At 45.9% G+C, this 27,594-nt stretch overlaps 1 protein-coding gene across 27 annotated transcripts in view; it reads left to right on the top strand.

The window, feature by feature from the left end:
* The window catches only part of KCNMA1 (potassium calcium-activated channel subfamily M alpha 1), a 686,992-nt gene that overhangs the window by 429,903 nt on the left and 229,495 nt on the right, over nucleotides 1–27,594 (top strand). For all 27 annotated transcript variants that reach the window (XM_036337223.1, XM_036337220.1, XM_036337215.1 and 24 more), the window contains one exon: nucleotides 22,057–22,132. In XM_036337223.1, coding sequence (XP_036193116.1) covers nucleotides 22,057–22,132 — 76 coding nt within the window. The remainder of the gene's footprint in view (nucleotides 1–22,056; nucleotides 22,133–27,594) is intronic.

The raw sequence follows: 27,594 nt of genomic DNA, 5'->3' as shown, positions 1-27,594 counted from the left end.
CTTAAGATATTCACAGTCTGTCCCAATAAATGATCATGATGATTGATTGATGTGCTGTTTTTCATTTTTGCTCTTATTTTTTGTTATTGTTCCTGCTTCTTTAGAGTGGAGACCATGTTTTATAGCGTTTCTGGCCCTGACAGCTCCCAGAAAAGACCACGCGTGTGATAGGGACACAGTCACTTCTCGCTGACCATTTCTTTATCTGTATTTTTCCTCTCTGTTTCCTGGGTTTGCAATTTGTGCCCATTTATTCCTTCTCTTGTCCCTCGCACTCAGCGAAATGGTCCCAAGGAAGGCGTTTGAGGGTAGGCGAGGTCAGGGCTGGCCTTCCCCCCGTAACCGGATACTCAGACCTCGTCTCAGGCGGGTAAAGGAAGACAGCATAAGCAACCACGTGAGTGCTGTCCATCTGCATCCTCAGTTCCTCTATGGCAGGAGCAAAGCGCCCACTCATGCTGATGATAAAGCAGCGACTGACCTTATTTATTTTCACGTAAGTCATGTCTGGGCAGGCATTTTCCTGGTCTGAGACCAACGCACCAAGGTTCATCTTATCTGTGAGGTTGTTCCTGTGTGTCTGAGCTGTTTCCTGGGGGTCAGGAGTTGCCGCTAACTGTAATCCATCTTCACCTGGGAAGTAACATGCTGCAAGGACTTTCTAGATGTCACCTGTTACCACGTGGCCATTAAGCAGATGGCTTTGTGCCTCCCTCACTGGTTCTGGGATAGGATGGAGATTTCAGTCCTCATCCCCTGTCACTCAGAATCAGTATGTAGAACCAGTGAGACCAGCATGTCAGTGCAGCCTGCCATTTACACTCGGATTCGTGACCTCCTGTACTCAGGGGCAGATTGGAGTTAGGGATGCAGGCTGAGATTGGAGACATTCTTTTACTAGGTAGTGCTAATGTGGGTCTGAAATAAAATCCAGACAGCACAAATCCTTGCCAGATACAATATGGTAACTGCCTAAACCAGTTGGCAAAGGCTGTTAGCATATCAAAGGGTTTATGAGCTAAGCCCAACTTGTATTCATTTCCTCATTCCTTCAACACATATTGATTGAATGCTACTTGCTGCTGGGCACTGGGGGTATGAACAGAAGGAGACTGACGTTATACAGCCATTTATTTATAGGGAAAATGCTGAAATAGCACGTGAGCCAAGGACGTTGGAATCCCAAAGTGGGACCTGCTAACTGGCCTGAACAAGGTGGATGCTCTAATAGAGCTTTATTCAGGGCTTCTTAGAAGCACATGGTGGGTGACAATCCATCATTTTGGAGGGACCTTTTCTCCACTAGGCTAGAAAGGTCTGTAAGTCCTCCCATACCAAAACCAAAGACATGACTCACCTCCTTCAGTAAGGGGATCACATGATTTTATGACTTAACTAGAGGCCCGGTGCATGAGATTCGTGTACCGGGGGTGGGAGTCCCTCAGCCCGGCCTGTGCCCTCTCTCAGTCCAGGACCCCTTGGGGGATGTCCACCTGCTGGCTTAAGGCCCGATCCCCCCAGGGACTGGGCCTAAGCCGACAGTCAGACATCCATCTCGCAGTCTGGAGCTCTCGCAGTCTGGGACCCCTTGCTCCTTACCACCCTCCTGAAATGGAGGAGGGACAGGCTCCCGCCACTACCACTGTGCTCGCCAGCTGTGAGCCTGGCTTCTGGCTGAGCGGTGCTCCCCCTGTGGGAGCGCACTGACCACCAGGGGCAGCCCCTGCATTGAGCGCATGCCCCCTGGTGGTCAGTACGTGTCATAGCAACCAGTCATTCCACTGTTCAGTTGATTTGCATATTAGGCTTTTATTATATAAGACTAGAGGCCCAGTGCACAAAAATTTGTGCACTCGGGGAGGAGGGGGGGTCCCTCAGCCCGGCCTGTGCCCTCTCGCAGTCTGGGACCCCTTGGGAGATAACGACCTGCTGGCTTAGGCCTGCTTCTGGGTGGCAGAGGGCAGGTCCAATCCCTAGGTGCAGCCCCTGGTCGGGCTCAGAGCAGGGCCTATTGGGGAGTTGGGGCGCCGCCCACTGTCATTCACAGAGCAGGGCGGATTGGGAGGTTGTGATGCCACCCTCAGTCATGCTCAGGGTAGGGCCGATTGGGGGGTTGGGGCACCGCCCCCTGTCACACTCAAGGCAGAGTTGATGGGGAGGTTGTGGCGCCACCCCCTGTCACGCACAGAGCAGGGCCAATCAGGGGGTTGGGGCGCCGCCCTCTATCACCCACAGAGCAGGGCCGATCAGGGGGTTGGGGCGCCGCCACTGTCACACTCAGGGCAGGGCCGATGGGGAGGTTATGGCTCTAGCCCATCGCACACAGAGCAGGGCCCGTGGGGGGGGGGGGGTTGGGGCACCGCCCTCTATCACCCACAGAGCAGGGCCGATCAGGGGGTTGGGGTGCCGCCATTGTCACACTCAGGGCAGGGCCGATGGGGAGGTTATGGCTCTACCCCGTCACACACAGAGCAGGGTCTGTGGGGTGAGGGGGTTGGGGTGCCGCACCCTGTCACACACAGAGCCACAGGGTGATCAGGGGGTTGGGGAGCTCCCCCCCTATCAGGCACAGAGCAGGGCCGATCAGGGGGTTGGGGCGCCTTCACCTGTCATGAACAGAGCAGGGCCCCGATAGGGAGGTTGTGGCCCCGCCCCCTGTCACACACACAGCCGCAGGGCGATCAGGGGGTTTGGGCGCTGCCCCCTGTCACACTGATCCCAGTGCAGGGAGGCCTCTCAGCTCCGCTGATCCCAGTGCTGGGAGGCATATTACCCTTTTACTATATAGAATAGAGGCCTGGTGCATGGATGGGGGCCGGCTGGTTTGCCTTTAAGGGTGTCCTGGATCAGGGTGGGGGTCCCCACTGGGGTGCCTGGCCAGCCTGGATGAGGGGATGATGGCTGTTTGCAGCTGGTCACACACCCTTCAAGGTTGGGGTCCCCACTGGGGTGCCTGGCCAGTCTGGGTGAGGGGCTGAGGGCTGTTTTCAGGCTGGGACTGAAGCTCCCAACTGCTCCTTTTTTTCTTTTTTCTTTTTTTATTCTGGGCCAGCTTTAGCTCTGAGGCTCCAGCTCTTAGGCCTCCACTCCTGAAAGCAGGTATCTGGTTTGTTTCAGTTCTATAATCGAAACTCTGTATCAACTCCAGCTCTGAGATCCCAGCCAGCTGAAAGCTGGTTTCTGGGGCTTTGTTTAGTGTCTATATTTGTTACAATGTTTAAAACTGCAGGCTCAGAGGCCTGCAGCGGCAGGGAACATTGGAGTCCTCCGTCACTGAAGCAAGCAAGCCTCATGTTAGTTTCAAGCTGCCTGGCTGCCGGCTGCCATCTTGGCTGACAGTTAATTTGCATATCTCGCTGATTAGCCAATGGGAAGGGTAGCGGTTGTATGCCAATTACCATGTTTCTCTTTTATTAGATAGGATGGCTGCCTCAGGCATGACAGATTATACACAAAGAAGACAGAGGGAGACCTTAACCTCCCTCGAGGAGTTCATAGTCTAAAATAATTTAAAAATACCTGAACTAAGCTAGGAAAATATATAAGTACCATAAAATCAGCTGCTAACATGAGTGTTCCAGGACTCAGAAGGAGCCACTGATTGTCACTAACTTGCAAAATTCACTCTTCCATCCTTCCTCCAAAATGTCAACAAATGCCAGGTAATTAAGCCATAGCCTGCAGGCCAGATCTGGGCTGCCATCTATTTTTGGAAATCATGTTCTAGTGGAACATGGCCAAGGTCATGTGTTGACATATTGTCTCTGGCCAGTTTTCATGCTGCAGTGGCCAAGGCCAGTAGTTTCGACAGAGACTGTGTGGCTTGAAAACCCTGAGATGTTTATCGTTGACTCTTTACGGAAAACACAAGTGCTGACCCCTGACTCCGATGATCCAAGTTTATCCTGGTGTTAATAGAGCATCAGAACAAAGCACTGCTGAGGTGCGCCTGTTGGCAAATTAACCCCACGCACGCTTCATTTTCATCCTCTGGGTTGACCTCCAATTAATTTGGGCACCAGAATTAAACCCGGCTAACTGCGTGGTCCCGGAGGCCCTTGAGAAAACGTTTTCTCTGACACAGACTCGGTGCTCTGTGTCTGCCTTTATAGAGCGCTCAATCAGGAGCGCCCATTCGGAGGACGGCCTCTGTTCTTGGTAAACTGTAATTGAAGATATAATTCACTGTGTTCCTCAGTCTCTACTCCAAGCCTCTGGTGCAGAACTCCTGCTCGAGTTTAATTTTAGGATAATGTCGATCTCGGAATCAACGGTATGGATCTTCCCTGTTCGCAGAAATCCTCACCTAGTGTTTATCTGTTGCCGTAGATGACAGAAAATGCAGTGCCCATTTCAGAGGGAACTTAGTCGTGGGTTCACTGCAGGTGCCAGGCCTGGGGCGAGGGTGAGGCGAGGGGAAGATACAGGTGCAAAGTTTAAGGAGGAACTCCCTTTAGGGGCCTGGCAAAGGCAGGGCCGGCCTTAAAACGGGTGCCTCCTTGATTGTGGTGCCCGAGGTGCCACGTTTGCCTCCTGGCTGCAGATGCCTGGCAACACCATCCTCTGGACTTCCAGATGCTGGAGCCTCTCCTAGTTTGTTCCAGTAGAACACTTGGGGGTCTGCTTTAATTTTCCTTTGGACCATGCAAACTGGCTCAGTCCTCCCTGCAGTCAATAGGGGTACACATCTCAGAATCAAACCCGTGGGCACTTCAGCCACCAGAGACTGCCATCTGTCCCCTGTAGGTCCAAATGCCAGGCAGGAGGGAAGCTCGGGCCACGTGTCAGCTTCCCAGGGGGACTCAGCCTGGGAAGGAGGATTAGGGAGGATTATTCCAGTTCTGGTCACTGAGCTCAGGCTCTCACTTTGGGGAGGGGAGGGGATGCTGGGCCAGGGCGCCTCATTGGTCTCCGGTGCCCCACGTGCTGTGCAGGACAGACGGAGGCTGCTACTGTGTAAGTGAGAGGAGACTACAGGGACAAAGATGCTGGTGACATTCAGTGCTATGCTAGCTAGTGATGAGGGGGAGCCGGGAAGGGGGAAGGAAGGAGGGGCTAATTACAGACTGTTCTGTTCCCCCCCGTTCCCCCCTCCCCATGGTTAGTGCTTAAGAAGAAAGGAGGAAAGAAAGGAGGACAAAAGGAAGGATGGGAGGGAGCGGGGAAGGAAGATGAGATGGGCAGGCAGGGATGGGGAGGTAGATTAACTACAGATTAGGCAAAATTCTCTTGAATATTCAAACCACAGACCAAAGCCTCCATTTCCCTTGCAAATTGAGGTCTCTGCAATTTTAAGAAGAGCAGGAGTGTGTGAGGAGGCACTGGATTGAAATGGTCTGGGATTTGGGGGGTGGATTAGTGTACCTAGATCCATCCTCAAGGCTGTCTTCCCTGCTTCAAATAACAGACATTGGATGACTTTTTTGTAGGGCTGTTACCTGCCCACAGTGAGGTTTATATTTTTACTGTTTTCCTCTCCCTGCTCCTGCAATATTGTTGTTCACACTCACTGCCTGGGGGAAAGAGGAGACTGGCCTTGGTAATGAGAGGAGATGCTGAGAACTACCAGGCAGGAGAGAGAGAGAGAGTGGGGGGGGGGGGGCAGTTGGAGAGGGGTCTAGGAGCTCTAACAAGAGTGCCCCCTCCCTTCTTCCTCTGGAAAGCCCGGAGTCCCTCCTCCACCTCAGTCCTGCATGTAGGATTAGCAGAGGACTGTGTACTGGGGGTATGCGGTTGTGAGAGGGGGCCAGGAGTTGGAGCCATTCCGTTTTTCTCTCTCATTGGGTATCATGTCCTAGTCCTATGAGCCCCAATCTTCAGACAGGGTGACTGAAATGAAAGAAATGGTCCAACGGGCCCTAAACCTCAGCCCGTCACCTTCTATTCAGTACCCCCGCCCCCTGATTTGAGGAATGAGAGCCTTTTCTCCTTCCATCCCCCTAAACCATGTTCCAAGAAGCTTATGTGGTAATTTCCAGAGTGAAGCGGGGTGATCGCTTGTTGGACATAAAGGCTCAGAGTGCTGCCCCCTCCCTCCACCCGCCTTGCTACAGCTGATGCCCTGAGCCTGCTAGATTCTTGCACATGGGCTGGTGGGTGCGGGAGGAGAGAGTCTCTCTTTGCTCCACCAGGACCTAGATGCTGTGAGCTGAGGGTCTGTCTGCAGCACGGCCAGGGGGACACAGGCTCCTCCCGGGCCTCACAGGGTGTCCCCTGGTGCGACAAGTGATTTGAAAGAACCTGGAGCCCAGCCCAGCTCTCCGCTTCCGCCATGATCTCCAGTAAGATCCTGGTCTACCATCACCCACCCAACAGCACCAGCACAGAGGTCTACAGGCCCACCAGGCGTCGCAGAAAGTCCCTGGGCGACTTGTTCCATAAGGGCTATCGGGTGAGGTCGGGGCCCGCCACGCCTGAGGAGGGACCACAGAGCGGCTGGCGGTCCGTGGTGTCTGGCTGCAGGGTTTGCGCTTCTTGGGGTAAGGACCCTCCTAACCCAGCACTTACCCCCCTAATAGCCCACATTCCTGGAGGCTGCCCTGGAAGGAAGTGCCCTCCCTTTGGGGTGCATTTCGGGGAGTCAGTGGATGGGTGACAGCCTCCTCCATCACCTGTGCTTGGCTGGCCCCTGAGCTCGGAGGTGCTGGGCCAGGCAGAACCGCTCTGCTTCCTATTTAGGTGAGTGTAACTGGTCTCTGGGGCTCCGGAATGTTTTTGAGATATTAAAGAATATATTTCAGAAACGTAGGGGAAAGCTTGGCTGATGATGGGAGCGGCCTCTTCCTGTATTAAGTGGTCATCGTTCCCAGTGAGTCACCGTTTTCAGAAGAGGCATTTAGAGCTAGCGACTATATCTGTTTATTCCTGGGACAACAGTGCCCTTAGTTTGTTTCCCTGTCCTCAGAGGGGCATGGACAGGTTGCTTCATTCTCCTCACCCAGCAAAGACCACAGGAAACTCCTCGGGGAGGATTTTCTTGTCTCAACTGCTCTCCACAGGCATTTGGTTTTATTTGGGCATCCATAAGGTACAGGCGTTTGCAATAAGTGGTTTACATGTGCATTTCTGTACCTAAAACCCCAGCCTTAGGAAGCCTTCCTTCCAGGAAGGTTAATGCAGCAGTAGCTTCTTTATAATGAAGTGTGACTGTTGCGGAGTCAGCTTAGGGTTGTGAGGTGGACAAGTGCAACTCCAGCTACTGCTGCATCGCGTGGTCTTGTGTAGCAAAACCATGTATCACACGTGGCAGGTGAATCCTAGTCCGTCTTCTTCCTTGGGCTGAAGCATCGGCAAGGACTTCGCCTGGAATCTAAATTTCCATGACCTTAGGTGTGCTGGTCCCGATTGTTATCCTCCCTCTTTCTTCACTTCAAGAACCAGCTGCCTCGTGCTGTAAGCATTGACGAGGCCCAAGGCTAAAGCAGTGAGACTGCTGAGCAAGGGCGATGGCATTATTAAGCTAAGAGCAAAAGACCATTTTCTGAGAAAGAGTTGAGCAATGACTAAAACCACAGGCTTAACTTATTGTACAGTTTCCTTTTCACATTTCTTTTGAAAGGTTTTCTTGTAAATGTATTCACTCGTTTTCCAAAGAGAATGTCATTGTGTGCACCTCATCCCTGCTCTAGAGGTTGTGTTCACAGTGGAGAGTGGGGTGTGAGGAGCTGGCTGCTGTGCTGCTGACATTCCGCTGAGGAAGACAGGCGGGGATCATCCAAACAAGCACGTCAGATCTGTAGGGAGTAATCCAGACCCTACGGAAGAAGAGGGCCATGGGTGGCCTGGGGCGATCTCTCTGAGCGCCATCATTTGAGCCAGCCTGGCAGTGAACTAGGGGAAGCACATCCCAGAAAGGAACGGAAGGGATAGCCTTAAGCTGAGAAGGAGCTGGGAAGTGTTTGAGGAGCAGAGATAGTGTGGAGGGTGTGAGGACCAGGAGAATGGACATGAATGAGTAGAAACTAGGTCACGTCCAGCGTTCCAGAGAAAGGCGAGGAATCTGAACTTCGCTTTTAGGGAGATGGGAGCCTGTGAGGCTTTTAGCTGGGAGCTGTGTGATCTGTGCAAAGAGCATGCTGGCTGCTTTCTGGAGAAGGGGCGGCAGGGCAGGTGGGGAAGGGGGATTAAGTGGTGCAGGAAGACCTGCTTGGAAGCTCCTGGGCAAACTAGGGGGAGCAGTGGCTTGGACCTGGGTCTGGCAGTGAAGAGGGAAAGGATGAGTCATTTCATATATATTTAAGAGGTAAAATCAATGAGTCTTTTTTGTTTATTAAAAAATGTTTATCTACTTTCTGGTCCCCCTATTCAAATAAAAGTCTTGAAGCAGGAGCAGCACCCCTGTAACTTAATGTATGGAACAGTGAGTGAGTGGTGCAGACTCATTGCACGTGTATGGCATGAATGAATGAGTGAATGAATAAATGAATGAGCCACAATCCCAGTTTGAAGGTTTAGTATGTATCAGGCAGGAAGCGGGGCTGGGATCAGGTGGGGGACAAGTCAGGAGGCCCCGATTCACTCTGTGCTGAGGCTGAGATGCCTGCCAGTGGCTGAGCTGGGCATGGAAGGTGGGGTCCTGGGGTGGCAGCTGGCTGCAGGCAACACTCCGGGATACCCCCTTGTGCTGTGTCTGTCTCCTGTCTTGGGTTTGAGCTCTCAGGCTGCAAGATGACCTTGACCTTGTCAGACATCACAATAATAATTTGGAGGGGTTGGAAACGACAGAGGTTTATTTGAACCTTTCAGCTTTTTGGATTTAAAGATTAAGGAGTGAAAGGGAACGGAAAACGGCAAATTGGAAAACCCTGGCAGGCTTCCCACCACGGGCTGCGACGTGTTTTGACTTTTGTGGTGTTTCTCAGTCTCCAATCCGGCTTTGTTGGCAGCAATCTCCTGAGTCCTTTCTTCCTGGGATAATGGGGCCCTGAGCAGTGAATGGTTTAACATTCACCTGTGCATCCCTCAGCCTCTGCCAATGCGGCAATTCCGCTTCCATCTGAGAAGGTCCCAAACCCCTTAACCTGTCTAGTGCCACTGCTAGGCCTTAGTTCTCAGGATGACGCTAACCTCTACTCAGGCCTCAGGTGCCAAGTTTGACCCTCTGAGGGGACAACTTCTGCTGGCCTCAGTTGCTAAATCTTTGATATGGGCGCAGGGCTCAGAGCCAGAACACCCACAACTCAGTCTTGCTTTTATAACAACAGCAACCCAAAATCGAGAATGTAAATAGAAATTTTAATGTAAGTATAAGAAATTTTAAAAACTAGCGAAAATTAAAGAAGTAAAAAAAATCCTGCCTCTGTAACACACCACTTGTAACATTTTATGCTTTTCTTTTAGTTATTTTATTTTTCACATAGTTATATTTTTTATAGTTTTATCATAGGGAACTTTATATGCAACTTCTTTTTATTTTCAATGTTTCCAATCTGCTATTTTTTATTGTTGTAAAGGACACATCACATACAATTTTCTGTCTTCCCCATTTTTAGGTGCACAGTTCAGTAATGTCTAGTCACCCTGCTGTGAAGGGGATCTCCAGAACCTTTTATCTTGCAAATCTGAAGCTCTTTACCCAGTAAATGACTCCCTTCCCCTCAGCCTGTTAACCTCCATTCTATTCTCTGCATCTTTTCTTTAACTTAACATCATACCCATAGCATGTTCTCATTTTACATTATTTTTCCAACGTGTGTAATATCCCATAAAGAAGATGGACTATATATAAGAAGACCTATTTTTTAGATATTAAGTTGCTTTCTATTTTTCCCGTTTAATGAATAATTTTGCAATAAACATCTTTGTTCCTGCAGCTTTCTTCCCCATATTTTGTTATATTTTCTTAGGCTGTATTCCCAGAAATGGAATTAATTTGATTTATAATGTGGAATCACTTTCTGAAAATGCTGTAGCAATTCACCATTCTACCATCAAATTATAAGACTATTTCATTGCAGATCATCTCTAGCAAGCAGAACTCAAATACATTGCTAGTTAAGTAGAATAAACACATTGTTACTGTAATTCTGTTTAGTATGCATTTTATTTCAACCAAGTGTAATAATTTCTAATGATTGTTTACTACTTATTTTCCTATTTCATGATGTGCCTGTTCATGATTTTTTTACAATCATGAACTACTGGTATAATATTTTATGGACACGCTTTTGATATTGCAATTTATCCTAACCATATCATACTTGATGAAATTATTTTGCTAGTAGATTATTATCTTCATTACTTTTTTGACATGTAGGATTTTGATTTTTTTATGATGGCTGAGCTGATATTTTAAAGTTTTTATGAATACTTTCACATCTAGAAATTCTTCAGAGGGCAACTAAATATGTAATTACATTTTTTTCAGTTTTTCTATGTTATTTATATTTAATTTTAATTCATCTCAATTTAATTATAATTATGATGTAAGGTGACTTTAAATTGATCCTCATTGTTAATAATTCATTCCATCATTGTACATAATGTTCGTCTTCCTTTTGATTTATGGTATGACTTCTTTATCATATATTAAATTCTTCTCTGTATAATACAATCAATTTTGCCTATCCTTTTGTGATTTTCTTATTCTCTTGCTTTGCAGTAAATGTGGCCTATGTGATTTCTGCGTTTTGGAATTTTATGAAATTTCTTTGTGGCCTATTACATACTCAGTTTTTGTGACCGTTGAATAGCTGTTATTGAAGTTATTAAAAACTAGTGATATTATTTTTCTAATTTTATTTATTTAAATTAAATTTGATGTTTTCCATCACCATTTATCCCCTCTATGCCCTCTTCTACCTCCACACCCCTACCGCCAATCACCACACTGTTGTCCATGTCTATGAATTCTCTCTTTTTCTTTTTTGTTCACTTCCTCCACTAGCCCCCGACCAGAGCTGTTTGCCTACTTGCTCTCTATCAGTGAGTCTGTCTCTATTTTGCTTGGTACTTCCGTTTGTTCATTAAATTCCACATATGAAGAGAAAGACAAGTGCCATAAAGTCTAACATTATTAAACTAGTGTTCCTGGTTTACTGAGCAATATATGTGTTTATCTGTCCATCCATTCAGATAGATATCTATGAATATATCCCCCAGAATTAAATGTTATACAAATATTCTATAGATTTGCTTATTTTCTTTGCTTAGTTTCTGGAAAATGAACATTGGAGTCTCACTGTGATGTGACATTGTCAAGTTTTGGTTTTTGCTGCAGTCTTGTCAGATTTTGTTTTATATGTATCTCAAAGGTATATTCTTAGGTGTATACAATTTGTTCACTGTTACATTTTCTTTGTGAAGTGTTCCTTTATCAATATGAAGTATGTCTCTCTTTCTTTGGTACATTTTCACAGTAGCTACTACTTTATTTGGTATCATTATTGCTTTGTTTGCCTTTTTTTTTGTTAAGCATTTTCCTGGCACAGATTTTCAGCCTTTCATTTCCAACTTTGCTTTGTGTTTTGCTTTCGGTGTTATCTCTTACAAACAGCATGCATTTGGAATGCATTATTGCTGTGTTTATATTATCTGAGTGAGAGTCTTTGTCTTTTAATAGATGAATTTAATCCATTCAGTTTTGTTGTGTGTGCTGGGACATTTGGGCTCTTTTTGTTGTTGCAATAGTATTTTCCAATTAATATGCTTTTTGTTATTGTTTTTCACAATTCTTACTTTAGTTGGTTGATCATTTTTTTTTTCATTTTGCCCCTCTGAGATTTGGAATTTATAATTAAAAATACATCCTTTTAATTTTCTGTTAAAATATGTATTAGTATCTCCCTGAAGCAAGACAAGAACTTTTACACATTTTTTATACCTCCACTGCCCTCTCTCCTCCACACCTTTATTTGCCATGTAATATCATCTAGAGATTTTAATTTTAGATCATTGCTACTATTTATTTTTTATAATATTTTGCTAACACATCAGTTACTTTTCCTCTTTTCCTACTTTGCTTCTTGGATCTCACCTTTTCTGGATTTATTTTTCTTCCACCAGGCTAAGTAAATATTTCCTCGATCCAAGTAATTTCTCCTTCTTTTGTTTTCTTGTGTTCAGTGCATCCGAGAGAATTATGGTAGCACTTGATTCTCATTGCTTTGAGGGTTTTATATCCTCACATTGATGTTCTAAAATGTCACCAGTTAAAATTTAAGAAAGCCCACATCTAGGCATATCTGAGAATGCAAGTTACCCTATTGTTCTAGGAAACTTTCTTCTCGCGTTATTTTAAAATGTTCCTGCTTTCTATTGCCTTTATTTCCTCCTGCTGGAAGCTCAATTACATAAAGTTGAAAATTCTACACCTTTCTTCCATGTGTCTTAACTTTACTTTTGTACTTTCCATCCTTCTGTTTCTTTGTGAAGAGATCGCTGTTTGATCATCCAGCCCTCTAGTTTGCATGTAGCTATGTCCATTCTTCCGTTTAGTTTGTCTTTTAAAGTTTTGATGTTTAGAATTTTAAATTCTAAAATAAATAGTTGATTTTTGTTGAGTTGACATATTTTCTCACAAACTCTTCATGTTTTTCAATTAAGTGTTGTTAATTGACAATTAACAATTGTTAATGTTGTATCCTCAAGTGGCACTTTGATAGAATACATGACCGTCTTCAAAGAAAGTTCGACTTTCCTCAAATGTTTGGTGATTTTTGATTTTGCGCGGCTCTCTGCATTGGAGGTGTTTCCGTTAGCCGATGCTGTCCTTGCTTGTCTGAGGAGCTCTGGGGTGTGCCATCGAGCATTTTGGTCCAACAGTTGGTCTTGCAGCTGTGGAGACCACCTCTTTCTTTTAGGAGTTACCAGTTCACTTAGGAATTGCTTCACCCACTAAAATGCCCACGCTAACTGCTATACATTGGGTGGTCTTGTTTGGCACCCTGATCTGTCAGTCATTGTCCCAGGCTCTCACTTTCCAGTGCCAGTCACTCCATGTCATCTTTTGGACATTTATTTTCTTCTTCATGATGATTTTCTCTCTCTACTACCTCAATCTTATGGAATTCCTCATCGAAGGTTATTGACCAAGGATATTTTTGATATTCTGTTATTATCATGGGAATATACATATATTTGTATGTGTATATACATATACATATATATGTATTTTTACTATATATGTTGGATAAACATGAAGTTCAGTTTCTCAGCTCTGTCAAGTGAATTTTTAACAGGATATACATTTTTTATCTATCGACATATGGTTTTCTCTTATGTGCTGTAGCTGCGTCCTCCATTTTTTTAAAATTTCTTTTTGTCCGTATGGGATTTTATTGAATTTTTTCCCCTGGAGTATTACTTTAGTGAGACTTTGAGAGGAGGCAGATACAAACCATTCTGTTCAATATGCTATGTTGAATCAGAATGCTCTGATCATTATTTTAATCCATGTATTAATTATATGTGTTGGTATTTTATGTAGAATTTTAGCGTCCCTAATCCTAGTGAGATTACAGTTCAAACTTCGGTTCTCGAATCTCTCCCATGTTGAACAGTTTTCTTCTCCACATCTTTTAGGTGACATACAAAGCAGAGAATTCAGAGTATGAGTCAGTTTACCACTGTTAACATCTCAAGATGTTGTGCTGTGAATATTTTCATGTTGTTTTCGCTGCTTATTTTGAGCTCTTTTGATGATATTACATGGAAAAATTTTAATTTTTTACTGTACATTTTATTTCCTTTTTGTCAAATTTTCATTTACATTTCACGCTCTTTTTGTTTTTAAAGTATTTATAATTAAATAGTACATAAGACATGTACCATATATAGTAAGGTTAAAACAGAGAATCATTTGGGGGCTGGGAATGGATTAATTCATTACATTATTTCTAATGGGAAAAATGGTTTGGTTTTCAAACAACCTCCCACAACGAGTTAAGTTCGAGAACAGAGGCTCCACTGTATTTTACTTTTGTGTTTTGAGAGTCAGTTTGGGAACCAGGTTTACGTTTACTTTACAACTGTAGTAGCTTTCCATCTATTTTTGTATTATAATATATAAGTTTGGCATTTCAATAATATGCAAATGTTTTAAAGAATTTAAAGAGAAAGTATATAGGTGCAAAGTCCTTGAGGGGAAGCTATTAATAAGTTTTTCAATTTATATTTCAATTATTATTCTATAGTGGTTTTCCTTTATATGTGTATCAACTTTCAAAGTTTACATCTTTTGGAAAGTCATCCCCCCTCACTGAGTTTTTCAGGTTTAATTAATTTAGTTTTTCAGTATATAATTGTACATGACTTCTTTTCTATTTGATTCTTATTGGATCTGTCAGGATTTTATCTTATTTTGTTTGTTTGCCTTATTGTTGTTATTGTTTACCCCATAAAATGATTTGAAACTTTTTATCAATTATAAACCCTAAAGTGGCAATCATATTTCTCTAGTGTTGTTAAAATTACTTTTTCACTAAAACCTTAAACTGACTGCATTATTTTATAGACTCTCAATATACTATTGATTTCTTCTAATGTACAGTTAGCTAGCATATTTTTAAAATTAATAAAAGTAAAGATCCAGCTTCAGGTTACTCAAATGAATACTCAGGGAGAGGGAAATTTGCTGTTTGGGGAGAATATTAAAACTTGGTCCTTTTGGCACAATATTAGCCACAATAAATGGATACATCAGGATGGATTAACAAGCTGGAGGTTAAGGAGAAAAGATACCCTAATCAGTAGTTCCCAAGCTTGGCTGCACATTGGCATCATCTGGGCAGGGGGAGCTATAAAAATTCTGATGCCCAGCTTGCACCCAGACCTATTGCATCAGAGTATCTGGGGGTGGGAGGCATCAGTACTCTCTTATATTCCCCAGGTGGTTGCCATGGCAACAAAGTCTGGGCCCCACTGCCTGCAGCCTTGTGTTTTCACTGCGATCTCTGACCAGCAGTGACATCCTGGAGCTGGTGAGAAATGCAGAATCTCAGGCCCCTCTGGGCCCGCAGAGGCATCATCTGAATGCAAACAAATCCCAGGCGAAGGTCTCTAAAGCAAGGGTAGCAAACTAGGCCCCTCAGACTACTTGTTGGAGTAACATTTTACCGTAATACAGCCATAGCCATTTGTTCGCATATCTTTTACAGCGGAGTGGGTAGTTGTGAGACCCCTAAAACATGTACTCTCTGCTCATTTACTGAAAAACTTTGCAAAGCTTCTCGACCTCCTTGGCTCATTAGAATCACCTCAGAGCTTTCATACCCTGGACCTGGGAGCCCAGGTCTATTGAGTCAGAAGAGGGGAGGCTGACGTGAGGCCAGGTATCAGTAATTCTTAGAGTTGCCCAGGTGATTTAAATGTCCAACCAAGGGTTAGAACCATTGCTCTAAAAGTTCAAAGAGAAAATGTGGATGTGTTTTTATAAAAAATTCATTTTTATGTGGGAAGCAGCCATTTTTGAGTACTGAGGAAAAGAAAACAATGATGGAAAGACATATATTTGACCATCAATAAACTTTAGAATTCGAAAAGAAAAATTCACTTAAAGCAAACTTTTAGGCTTAAAAAAACACACACCTAAACAAAATTAAAAGAATGCTGACCTGTGGAAGATGATATATAACATATGCTATCCTCATTTTAAAAGAGCTCAAATATATTAATAAGAAAAGATGAATACACAGGTGCACCAGCAAAAGCCACTTTACTTAAAAAATAAGATAAAATGACCTAGTAATTACATGAAAACGTAATTAAATTTATTAACATAGAAGAGCAAACTAAAATAGCAATGAGCTCCTATTTGGGTTGGAGCTTATCAAACAGGGACTCTTACCTAGTATACTCCCTCCGTTTTTATTTATTTGTTTGTTTGTTTGGTTTGTTTTTTACCACAAAAGTGAATACAGTGGGATGTGGGCAAAGGGCTTTTATATCCTGAGGGAAATGCCAAGTGTTAGGAGAGTGTGCCAGGATGACCACAGTGCCGAAAGTGCTTGAGGATTGGCGGTTGGTCAGTGTCTGTGCCAGGGCAGCTGATTACAAGCGTGGGCTTTGTGGAGACAGATTTGGGTTAAAATCTGGTTCTGTTGCTTACAAATTGTGTGCTGGACACTCTAGTCTGTTTGACTACTGTCTTCTTCTGTCCTATGGATTACATAAGGTACAGTTAAAGGTTTGGCATGTGGGGATAAAAATAGTACACTTCAGTCATAGTTGATCATCAACTTCATCGTTTCACCAATAATTTAAAACAACAGTAACACTATAAACCTTGTACGTGTGTGTACGGGTGTTTCTATTTGTCTTGTTGGCTTTTCTGTCTTAGTTACTAGTATACAGATCCATACGATGACATTACACTTACTGAGTTCTGCCAATGCACCCTCCTGTGTATTGAGAATACTTAGTTTCTGGTATATCATCTCCAGAGTAGTTTCTTTTTTGTTGTTAATCCTCACCCAGGGATATTTTTTCCATTGATTTTTAGAGAGAATAGAAGGGAGGGAAGGAAGTGGAGAGCAAGAGAGAGAAACATTGATGTGAGAGAAACACATTGATTGGTTGCCTCCCACACATGCCCCGCCTGGGCCGGGGATCATGCCTGCAACCCTTGAAAGGCAATCGAACCCACAACCCTTGGGTGTGCAAGCCGGTGCTCCAACCACTGAGCAACACCGGCCAGGGCTTCGGGGTAGGTTTTAATGGTCATCTGTATCCAGGAAAGAAGAAGTTTGGAGGTATGGAGCCCGGCTGCACCAGAGGCCTCAGCCCCTCCCAGGGGGAGCTCTGCAGCTCCATGGCTCCCAGAGTTGCTCCAAATTGAGGCAAGGCAGCAGACCTTTGTCCCCACATCTGCCACTTTTGGAGGCCCCCTCTGGCAGGGCTGTAACCTTGGGCTAGGTCACTCTTCAGGGGCTAGGATGAATAAAGGTCCCTGAAGAAGGATCTTCTTTGCTCTGTACCCCACAACAGTCCTGAGCCACAGCTCCTGAGTGCTGTTCATTTAACATAGTCTCACTCATGAGATGCTAGTGTTTTGCTTAGGATTCTTATACTTAGTGTCATGAAGGTGTCTTTTTTTAATTTTTTTAAATGTGTGGGCTACCTGTGTTTAGCTAATTAATACCAGCTTTCTAAACCAATATAGAGTACAGAAAAGAGGAGAAAAATCCATTTTTATTACAATATAATAAAAATTGATTATGAATCAAAGACCATGAAAGGAAGTTTACTATTTTTTTTTTTTTACTCTATTTCTTGACTGATTAAAAGAATGCACTTGTAAAACCATCTGGACCTGGTACCTTTGGTGGTAGGGGGACCATAATTCATCTTTTTTTTGGTAGAAACACGTTTTGTTCACAACTCTGTTACAGCCATTTCCTGTTTCCCTGGAAGGCCGCCTTACTTCAGAGGGTTTGAATTCTATGGGATCAGGAATGAGAATATAGGTCTATAGAGCAGAGAAGATGAATGCTTTGTTACTTAGGCATTGACCATCCTACCCTCTCTTCTCCTGGCCTCCTTTATGCCATCGGTGTTGCTGTCCCTACCCCTCCGGGCCTCTCTGGGTGCCGAGGAGTGACCAGTGGCTATGGCTCTTCTTGGTTAGGCTGCTTTATATTTCCTAAGAGCAGTGGTTCTCAACCTTCCTAATGCCGCGACCCTTTAATACAGTTCCTCATGTTGTGGTGACCCCCAACCATAAAATTATTTTCGTTGCTACTTCATAACTGTAATTTTGCCACTGTTATGAATTGTAATGTAAATATCTGATATGCAGGATGTATTTTCATTGTTACAAATTGAACATAATTAAAGCATAGTGATTAATCACAAAAGCAATATGTAATTATATATGTGTTTTCCGATGGTCTTAGGCGACCCCTGTGAAAGGGTCATTTGACCCCCAAAGGGGTCGCGACCCACAGGTTGAGAACCGCTGCCTAAGAGCATCAGCCCTGACCTGGAGCGCTTGGCTTTCCCCCTCAGTAAGCAAGGCCTAGCTCCGAATGCAGAGTATCTAACCTTTAGCTCTGCCATCATACTCATTCTCAAGTCTGATTTATTCACTCAAGTCAAGCAGGTGTTTGTTGAGCACCCACCTCACGCCAGACACTGTTTTAGCATGTGACGTACAGCTGCGAGCACACCAGACAGGTCGCTCCCCTCAGGGAGCTGATGCTAGAGCCAAGTAGAAAGGATGCAAATTACATAAAAAGATGCATGTGCTTTATACTGAGAAGAACAGCAGGCGAGAGACATAAAGTAATAGGGTGTTGCTAGAGGAAGTAGGCTCTTGTACAGTTTCCTGGAGAAAGAATTTCAGGGACCCTCATGGAGGAGGAGTTTAGCCATAGTGGCGAGATTTATTAGAACGAAAAGGGACGGGTGACAGAACACTTTCTGGGAGGCAGAGAGAGTGGGCAGGCTGTAGGGTAGCAGCTGCCCGAGGTCCTCGCGAAGCCTCCATGCATTTCCTTGCGTTTGCAAAAGAGCGGGCTTTCTTTCAAACTCCAGCCTCCTTCCTGGCTTCTCGGGGCCTGTGCTGGTGGTCTCCCCCACCTGGTCTCTTTCCTGGATTTTCTGGGGTCTGGTGTCCTTCTCCACTCCACCCCTCCCCAGACTTTCCCAGGCGAGTGCCCTGCTCCTTCATGGTTGCCATTTGGCTTCTCTTGTGCACGTGCTTTTTAAAAGGAATCCCCCCCCTTTTCTCCCTCCCCCATTCATCCAGCAGAAAGATGCCATTTACCTGCCATCACCCCAACCCCCCAATGGCTGTAAAGCTGTCTGTCCTGCCTAGTCGACTAGAGGGAATGTTGTCCTGAAAGGTGCTGGTTACTCGCCAGGGTGACTGTGAAACTGCTGTTTCCCGACTTTATCAGACTTTGTTTGCTCTCTTCTCTTTCCTTAATCACTAACTGTCGACTCTGACCGGAGGGAGAGCGAGGGGAGAGCTCCAGTTTTGGACACAGTAACCAGGGAAGGTCTCACTGAGATAGTGACACTGCGTAAACACCTGGAGGAGGTGAGGGGGTGTATCGTGCGCCCATCTGGGCAAGAGTGTTCAGGCAGATAGGACAGCGTGTGCAAAGGCCCTGAGGCAGGAGCATGCTGCACAGCCAAGGTCACCGAAGAAGACAGCCAGACCAGAGTGAAAGTAGGAGGACAAGGAGGCCAAAAGGAAATGGGGGTGCCTTGCTTTAGGTCCTTGAAGGACTTTGACTTTGTGTGAAATGGGGCATTGAAGGATATCCATTCCACCTTTTCACAGCCCGCTCTAGCTGATATGCTGAGAATAGACCACCAGGGGTCCAGGGCAGAAAGCAGCGAGGGGGCTGTTGTGAACTGTGCCTGAAATACACATGCTTGAGGCCACCACTTCTCCTGAGAGTCTGGCTTCGGCAAGGATAAAATGAAGACTGATTTTTTAAACCTATTTTGAACTTTGTTAACTCATTTGTGTTCATGAAACCCTGTGCCATGGATGACCAGCACAGGCCTTCACATAAGCACAGCCCACTGCTGTTCTGTCCCCGAGACGCTGCTGCTCCCACGGCCCCTCTGCAGGGACATTGCTCTCGGGTTTCCTCCCTGGGATGACTGTTCTCCTCTCTTACACATTATTCATCTTACTGGTCTCCCTGCTTGCTTTTGCTGGCGAACAGTTTACCTCTAGCAAGAGTACAGGACCATGTGGCTGCTGCAGCCATGTCTTCCGACCCTTATTTTCATATACCTCATCGAAAAGGAAAGCTTTTATTCTCTTTTACTCTAGTGAGTCCCTCTATAGAGTGGCGAGCTACAAACAAACAATATAGGATGCAAATGCATCACTTAACGATAAGAAGGGAGAAACCCAGTTTGAAGTTTAGGTCATCTGTATTCTATTTTTGTTTCCATGAGTGGAAAAATATATATGCATGCACACACGGGATTTTCAGAATGAAGCCGTCAGTGGCTAAGGCATGACTAAAGAGCCTATGTCCTTGACTGGTTTCAGTGCTGCCAGTCTATCCCTACCCAGTGTTTCTAAATTTATTATTTTATCTCCCAGCAGCACGCGTCGGTGGTGCTGTAGTGAGGTCAGTCATTAGGACCAACAGGACAATTTGATAAAAATACACTTTCCAGCCCCTGCGACTCATTCTGACTAAGGAAGGATTGAAAACTTCTTTGAAAATACTTTCGCACAAACAATCTATTTTCTGAGACCTCGGGTATTTGAAAGTATCTTTTTGTTACCTTTACTGTTGAACAACGACTTTGTTGGGTGTACCAATCTGGGCCTAAAATTCTGGGTGCTGCCTGAGTGTCATTTAAGTTGACAGTGCACAATATGATTTGAGTTGCGTTAATGGTAACCCTCCCCCCACCTGGACACTTTATTTTTTACTTTATTTTAATGCTTGATATTTACAGGAAACAAAGTCATACTTCACAGCATTGGTTTCTAAGAGCCTGCCACCCATTTTCCCTTTGAGTCATTTTTTTCACATCTAGAAAGTACGTTCCTATGATGTCCTGGCTGAACTGATGATCTCGCCTATACTTCCCTCTGGAACACATTTTATTCCCAGGCTGGGTCTCTGTGGTCTTCTCTCCATTGATCTTTTCTTAAGTGTCATGTTGTCCCTCCCTGGCCCCATTGTCCCTGCTTCTGGGATGACGTCTCGGTTTTGACCTCGCATCAAGCTCAGTTTTTAGCAGTTACGCCAGCCTCTCATCAGTGTGGCTTGGCCTCTGCTTCGGACTCCCGAGTCTTTTCATTTCATCAGCACCCTTCTCATCTCTGCACTTTTTTGTTAAAAAAACAACCACCAACACCCAATATAAACATCATTTAAAATAGAAGGCGATTTTTTCTGAAAAAATCATTTCTTCACGAAGGTGAATCCTAGTCAGATGAGAAGTTTTCCCTTTGAGCCATTGTCCTTTCTTCCCTTTTGTGCAGTAGGAACCCTTCCACGCCCATGGGCTTTCAATGAGCTTTTCCTTGGCACCTTATGCCTGAACAAGGAGTGACCTAACTGGGCCAGTGGGGAGCTGTTTAGGGGGAACGTCCGGTCTGTCTGTTTTCTTTGATTCATCCTGGGTGTCTAGCGACTCACTACCGCTTCTTCTCGTCACTGCGCATTAGATGCCCCCTTACTGCCTCACATATGGGGCAGAAAACGTCTCCCACTGTCAACAACTTAGCTCGCTTGGCGCTCAGCGGCACACAGCGCTTCAAGGCACTGAATGAAATGCTTTAGGGGAATCTGCAAAAGGAAACCCCCTTAGGAGAGGACGTGACCTTGAACAGTGTCTCAAACCCTTGGCCATCGGTAAGCCAGTTCTTGCATGCAGGCCAAGCATTAAAACCCACCAGGGACTCAGAAAGTTTCTGACTCACAGATCTGCTCTCAGTGGAAATATATATTTGCCCTTGGCCAGCAAAACACAACAGTAATTTGAATTTTCTTTCATCCTTGGTTGTATTTCTTTCCCCTGTTTCCTCTCGCTTCTGCCACCTGGAAACACTGGCTTGTTCTCCATCCACGACAGGTTGCTGATTTAGAAAGGAGGAACGTTTGTCTTGACACTTGGCAGGAGTGGCATTACAGACTTTCGAATCCTGAAGTGATGGGGTGTGCGAGCTTAGAAAAGAGATAGCGCAGTGGCCAGTACTCTTCATTGTGTCAGGACGGAGACTTAGAAATCCATCAGACATCAGGTTATCAGATTTGTTCCTAATCTGCTCTTAGCATAAGGGTTACGAGGGTGGCGCTGAGCTATTCCCAGTCATTTTCAGTGACAAAATCCCCTCTGGCGATAAGGTAACTCTGAAACACTGCCTCAGGTGGGCACGGGAGAGACCTCCTTAAACGGCCTCCCGCCGGACCTTCCTTCTCAGGGGCTCCAAACAGCTCCCTTTAACGACTCCGATCAGCAGCTGAGATGAAACCAGCGAAGAATCGGGATGAAGGACTATGTCCAAAGTGCGGGCAGTTGAATCTCCTGCCACGGCTTCATCTCCCCTCGCCCCTGACAGGTGTAAATCACACGGTGCGAACATCACCACCCGCTGAAAGTAACGCGTCTCTATCTCATTTCTCTTCCCAGGTTTGAGATTTTTACGAGCTCTCAGACTGATCCAGTTTTCAGAAATTTTGCAGTTTCTGAATATCCTTAAGACAAGGTAAGATGTTCTTTCCTCATTCCAGTCCCCAAAGGGGAATTGTAAATATCAGGTGTGTTTCACTTTCATCACGATAACCTTAAAGTTCCATTATTCACAGAAAGAGTGATGCGCCCCACAGATCCCGAGAAAGCCCAGAGTAGGGCTTGGGGTGCTCTCTTCAGCAGGGGTAGGGCCTCCATGGTAAAGAGAGGAACAGCTGTGCCTGTGTCCCCAGTTTTGGGACTTCGCGGGTGGCTTGGAAATCGGGAAATGAGCCCAGTGTCACGGGGCGAGGGGGCAGCAGGTGAGGGATACATCTGCTCATTGATTCAGAAGTCCTCGCTCCCAGTTCTAAATCACCCCTTTATTACATCACTACACAAGAAATTGAACCTGGCCATAAAAGCAATAGAAGCAATGCTTTTGGAGAGGCAATCACAAACCTCATATGGCAAACAGAAAATCATTTCATTTCAGAGTACATTTCAGATGTTCATTTTATAGCCAGTGTAGCCCCTGGGGCTGGTGCTGTGAATGGCCTTTTGGGGAATACCTGAACACTTCCTGCAAACGCACCACGGCTGCTCCTGCTGTGATCTGGAAAACTCCACTGGACCAGGAGGAGAGCCCCCCGAGGTCCCTTTCCCGATGGCCTGCGGGTTCCCAGGGCTGGCCTGAACCCAGGGCTGTCTTGATGAATAAACGAATAAAAGAAGTTAGACGCACTCTAATGGAGAGTAAGTGCAGGCCATAAATTTCTCTTAGAGGAAATTACACTTGAAGAAGCTCACCGCTAATGCTCCATTTCCTCTTAACGCGTTTGATGAACGATTAGACACAGGGCCCCTCTGTGATGTGTGATGAACACACCTGCATTTGGGGGGCCTTGGATTTGGCACCGTTTTCTGGGTCTCATCTTCCCCAGTCTGTCACATCCAACAAATGTGCCAGGATACTGGCTTTCTTCCTTGGGTCTTGGTGGGTTTTGTTGGTTTATTTTGGTTTAAGTCCACACTGATTTCTCCTCCCTCCACATTCATCTGTGGGAATGCTAAGTCAATCCATTTTCTATCAGCCAAACTAGAGTGAGCATCTAATCTAATGCCTTAGAAGTCTCCCACAGTGTGTCCCACCATCCTACAAGTCATACTCCACACTCTGCCCTCTAGTGGATAATATGTAATATTACTGACTTAGAGTGAATATTGCCAATCTTCAATACTAGTAGCCCGGTGCACAAAATTCGTGCACATTAAAAAGGAATTAATTTCCCTAACCAGTTTGGCTCAGTGGATAGAACATCGGCCTGCGGACTCAAGGGTCCTGGGTTCGATTCCAGTCAAGGGCATGTACCTTGGTTGCGGACACATCCCCAGTAGGGAGTGTGCAGGAGGCAGCTGATCGATGTTTCTCTCTCATCGATGTTTCTAACTCTCTATCGCTCTCCCTTCCTCTCTGTAAAAAAATAAAATATATATTTTTTTTAAAAAAGGGAATTAATTAGCGGATATATTTTAATATTGCTATTTGTCCTTTCTCTATAATAGAAATGTGAGAGATGAAAGGAAATTAGTAAAATGTATATGAAAATCATATATCAATTTATTAATAAACAGTAACAAAAGGATATAACAACAGAGGCATGATATAAAAACGACAAAAACATGATATGAAAACAACCATAACATGCTATAAAAACAACAATGATGCAAATAATGACTGATAAAGTGATTAAACTTATTCTAATATCTCCCTGTACACCACATTAAGAGTGAAAACACTTTCAGAGTGCTTGACTAATTTCCCTTGTGATGAAGTACTTAGAACTTTAACTGTAACATCACATACTCTTCAAACTCGAGAGAAAGCAACATATAAATGACCATGTGCAAAAACGGGTTCAGGTAGAAACATGCCTACTCTGTCTAGAGTTTGTCCTTGTGATTTATTAATAGTCATCACAAATGCTGGCATCATGGGAAACCGTCGTCGAATCGATTTAAATGGGAGGCCAGTGTCAGATGGGGACAAATTAATTCTTGGAATCAGAACAGCCTCTCTCTCTGCAGATCCTGTTAATACTTCAGCATCGATAATGTTAGGTCGTAATCTTTTGATAATAAATCTGGTACCATTACAAAGACCCCTTTACTATTGAGCTTTCTCAATAGCATGATGATTGCACCCATTTTCAATTTTAATTTATGACACGGCATTCCCAAAGGAGTAATACTATTCAGAAATCCGATGGGGAAATTTTCCTTTGTTTCTTTGTTATGGGGTGGGCCACAACATCAGTAACAAAGAAACACAATTAAAACTTTACTGTGGGGAGCCGCTACAGTGTTTTGGACAGGTTCAAGCCTTGGACTGATGAGAGGACCCAGTCCTCTCATTGCCACGTGAAGGTCCCAGCTTGGAGGGCAGGGCCCTCCCAGCACAATTATAGCCAAAAGCTGTAGTTGTAAGCTTGAACCTACGGTCCCAACACGTGGCCCCACGTGCCTGAGTGATGTGGGCTTGATAGAGTTCAGGTGCATGTAGTTGAGTAGGATTGAAACCCAGGAGAATGTTTGTAAACATCTTGGTCACGCCCTTACTTTGCCTCTTAGCATCTGCGATAAAATAAAGGCATGACTGTGGGCGTGGTCAATGTCTCTCAGAGAAGCAGCGTCCCACCAAGACCCAGCTTTCATTCTCCTGTCTGGCTTTTCTTTTTTTTTTTTTTTTAATATATTTTATTGATTTTTTACAGAGAGGACGGGAGAGGGACAGAGAGTTAGAAACATCGATGAGAGAGAAACATCGATCAGCTGCCTCCTGCACATCCCCCACTGGGGAAGTGCCCACAACCCAGGTACATGCCCTTGACCGGAATCGAACCCGGGACCCTTCAGTCCGCAGGCCGACACTCTATCCACTGAGCCAAACCGGCTTCGGCCTGTCTGTCTTTTCTAAGCCTTTCAGCCGCCCCACTCAGGTTCACCCCGTGCTGGAGTGGCACACTTGAGAAAGATCTGCCTCCACGCTCCCCAGGGCGGGTTCCTGCCTCAAATTCCACCCTTACAGGAAACAGCTCCAGGAAACAGCTTGGGGGAGGGCGCAGCCGTTGCCAAGACAACCCCTGTAGGAACAACTTCCTTCCGCTTGGTCGCTGGCTGTTTGTCCATATGTGATGAACACCACCCATGGTTTTTATATAAGTAGATTCCTCAGAGGAATAATAACCCTGATTTCCACCTTCTTCTGGCTCTTGTATGCAATGGACACTAATGACTCTTGAAATTAAAAGTATGCACATCTCCAGCAGTCCCCCCTGCGCACCTACACTGGGCTTCCTCCACTGGACTGCCTTTTAGGGAGAATCGGTGCTGATCCCAGGGGTTGTATGTGGAGACAGCTGTTTCTCCTGGAGGGGACAGTGTGAGGTGGAGCCACCCACACCCTCTAACATGGCACAGTGTCTCCTCTCCTCCTTTCACAACTACCTCATCCATTTGGCAGTTTTAACCTCTGACACCAGCACTTTGAGATGGTGTCAGTACCCCGAGCGATACCATGGGGAGAGTTGTGCTCTCACCATCCTTGTATTAGCGGCTCCTTTTCTGGATGTGGAGGACTGATGAGCCATCTGCCCAGGGACCCCTCCCCCCATTTCCCAGCCCTAGGGCACAGTCCTTTTGGCTGTAGGCCACGCGGTTGGTGTCTCTGTTGAACCTTCAGCTGATAACCCTCCCGTGTGGGCGGTCCGTTCTCCCGGTGCCCAGGGAGAGAGTGAGACAGCGGCTGGGGAGAGGTGGCTATAGGTCAGGACAGAGCGGCCCCAGGCCGGGGTTATGAGGTGGCAGGCTGCTGGGGGGTTGGCTCCCCTGAACCCAAAGCACGTTTCCCAGAACTGCACCCCCCACTGAATGAAACCCCTTCTGTCAGGAATGTGTGTCATCACAACACCGCAGCTTGGATTGTCCCAGTTCCTGTTGCTTCGGTCACGGGCAGGTGACAGAGTCACTTCAAGCCCGAGTGAGGATGGGGTGAGGATGGCGTCCTGGGGTCAGAGAGCTCAGTAGGGAGGGAGAGCCGGCTCTGCCTCTGGCGGTGTGGTGGGTGCGGAGGGTAGGTAAGCTGGGCTGAGCATGAGTGTGGGGCAGTCAAGCATCTTTTCAAGACAAAGGCCTGTCTAGGTAAGCCTCACAGAAAGCCAGGTGCCATTTTGGGGCCACTGGAGAAGGGGCGGTGAGAGGGAGGGCTGAGAGGGAGGGGGCAGTGAGAGAGAGGGGTGAGAAAGAGAGGGCCGTGAGAGGGAGGGGTGAGAGGGAGGGGTGAGAGGTGGGGAGGGACTGGCTTCCAGCCAGGAAGCTGCAGAAAGCACGCAGGTGGGAGAACATGGCCCTTGGGGTGACTTGGAGGGATTCCTGCTCCCGGATTTTGGGGTTCTGTGGTGGAAACAAGGAAAGCAGAGAATAGGGGGGCAGCCAGGCCAGATTACCAGGCACTGGCTAAAACTTTGCGTCATCTTTAGAACTCTGGGGACTTAGAATGACCCTCTGGGCCTATTCTCCGGGTGCCCGGCTGACCTGCCTCCTTGCTTCTGTGCACCCCATGCACAGATCTCCCACAGAAGGGACGCCTTGGTGTTTTTAGGGCTGTGGGCGTTTTTTGGGGACACCTCTGCACTCTGCTGCTTTCACGGGGACCGTCCAGGAGGGTGGAGGCCCATAATCACCTTTAGGGGGATTCCATCTGGCTTTCTCTGGTGGGAAATCCCTGCCAGCCTGTGGCATTAGGCAGGGATGGGGACTTCGCAAGTGTGATTTGAAGTGATGATTTGAAATTGCAGTTTCATTTTCTGTTCTTTGGGTGCTGTGCTTGGCCCAGAACTGGAAGAAACAGGGCAGAGAATTAATGTGGGGGTGGAGGGGAGAGAGAGAGAGAGAGAGGGGGAGAGAGAGAGAGAGAGAGAGAGAGAGAGAGAGAGAGAGAGAGAGAGAGGATTATGTGGGTAGCAGAAGGAAACCAGAGTGAACAGGATGGGAGACAAAGAACAGAAGAAAGAAGAGATCAGTAATGTGACAGCGTCAGGGCCCTTCCCCAAACTGCCTGCCTACAAGGGGAACCCCACATGCCCGGAACTGAAGGGCCTATTGGGGGCACCGGGAGTCTCCGTGTCTCTGTAGGACCGGCGAGAGGGCACTGACTCTGCGGTGAGAACTCAGTAAGCAGCTCTGGGTGGGGCTGCCGCCCGCACCTCAGTTAGTGCAGTAGATACTGACCATTAGCACACGGATCACATTGCAAATAATGATTTTCTCCAGAGGAGACCCAAGAGAAAATCCAGACAAATTGTTAGACTAACAGATGGAGCAAGGTTCAAAGTCCCCGAATCAATTGCATCCTGTACACCAACAGCAAACGTTTATACAATGCAAAATCAAAACAGAACTGTGTTAAGTATCATAAGTACATGTATCATGCTGTAGACT

This window comes from Myotis myotis, unplaced genomic scaffold, assembly GCF_014108235.1.
Source record: "Myotis myotis isolate mMyoMyo1 unplaced genomic scaffold, mMyoMyo1.p scaffold_m19_p_15, whole genome shotgun sequence".
Lineage (NCBI taxonomy): Eukaryota > Metazoa > Chordata > Mammalia > Chiroptera > Vespertilionidae > Myotis > Myotis myotis.
The sequence above is the reverse complement of the archived record's forward strand: the minus strand, read 5'-3'. Positions and strand labels throughout refer to the sequence as shown.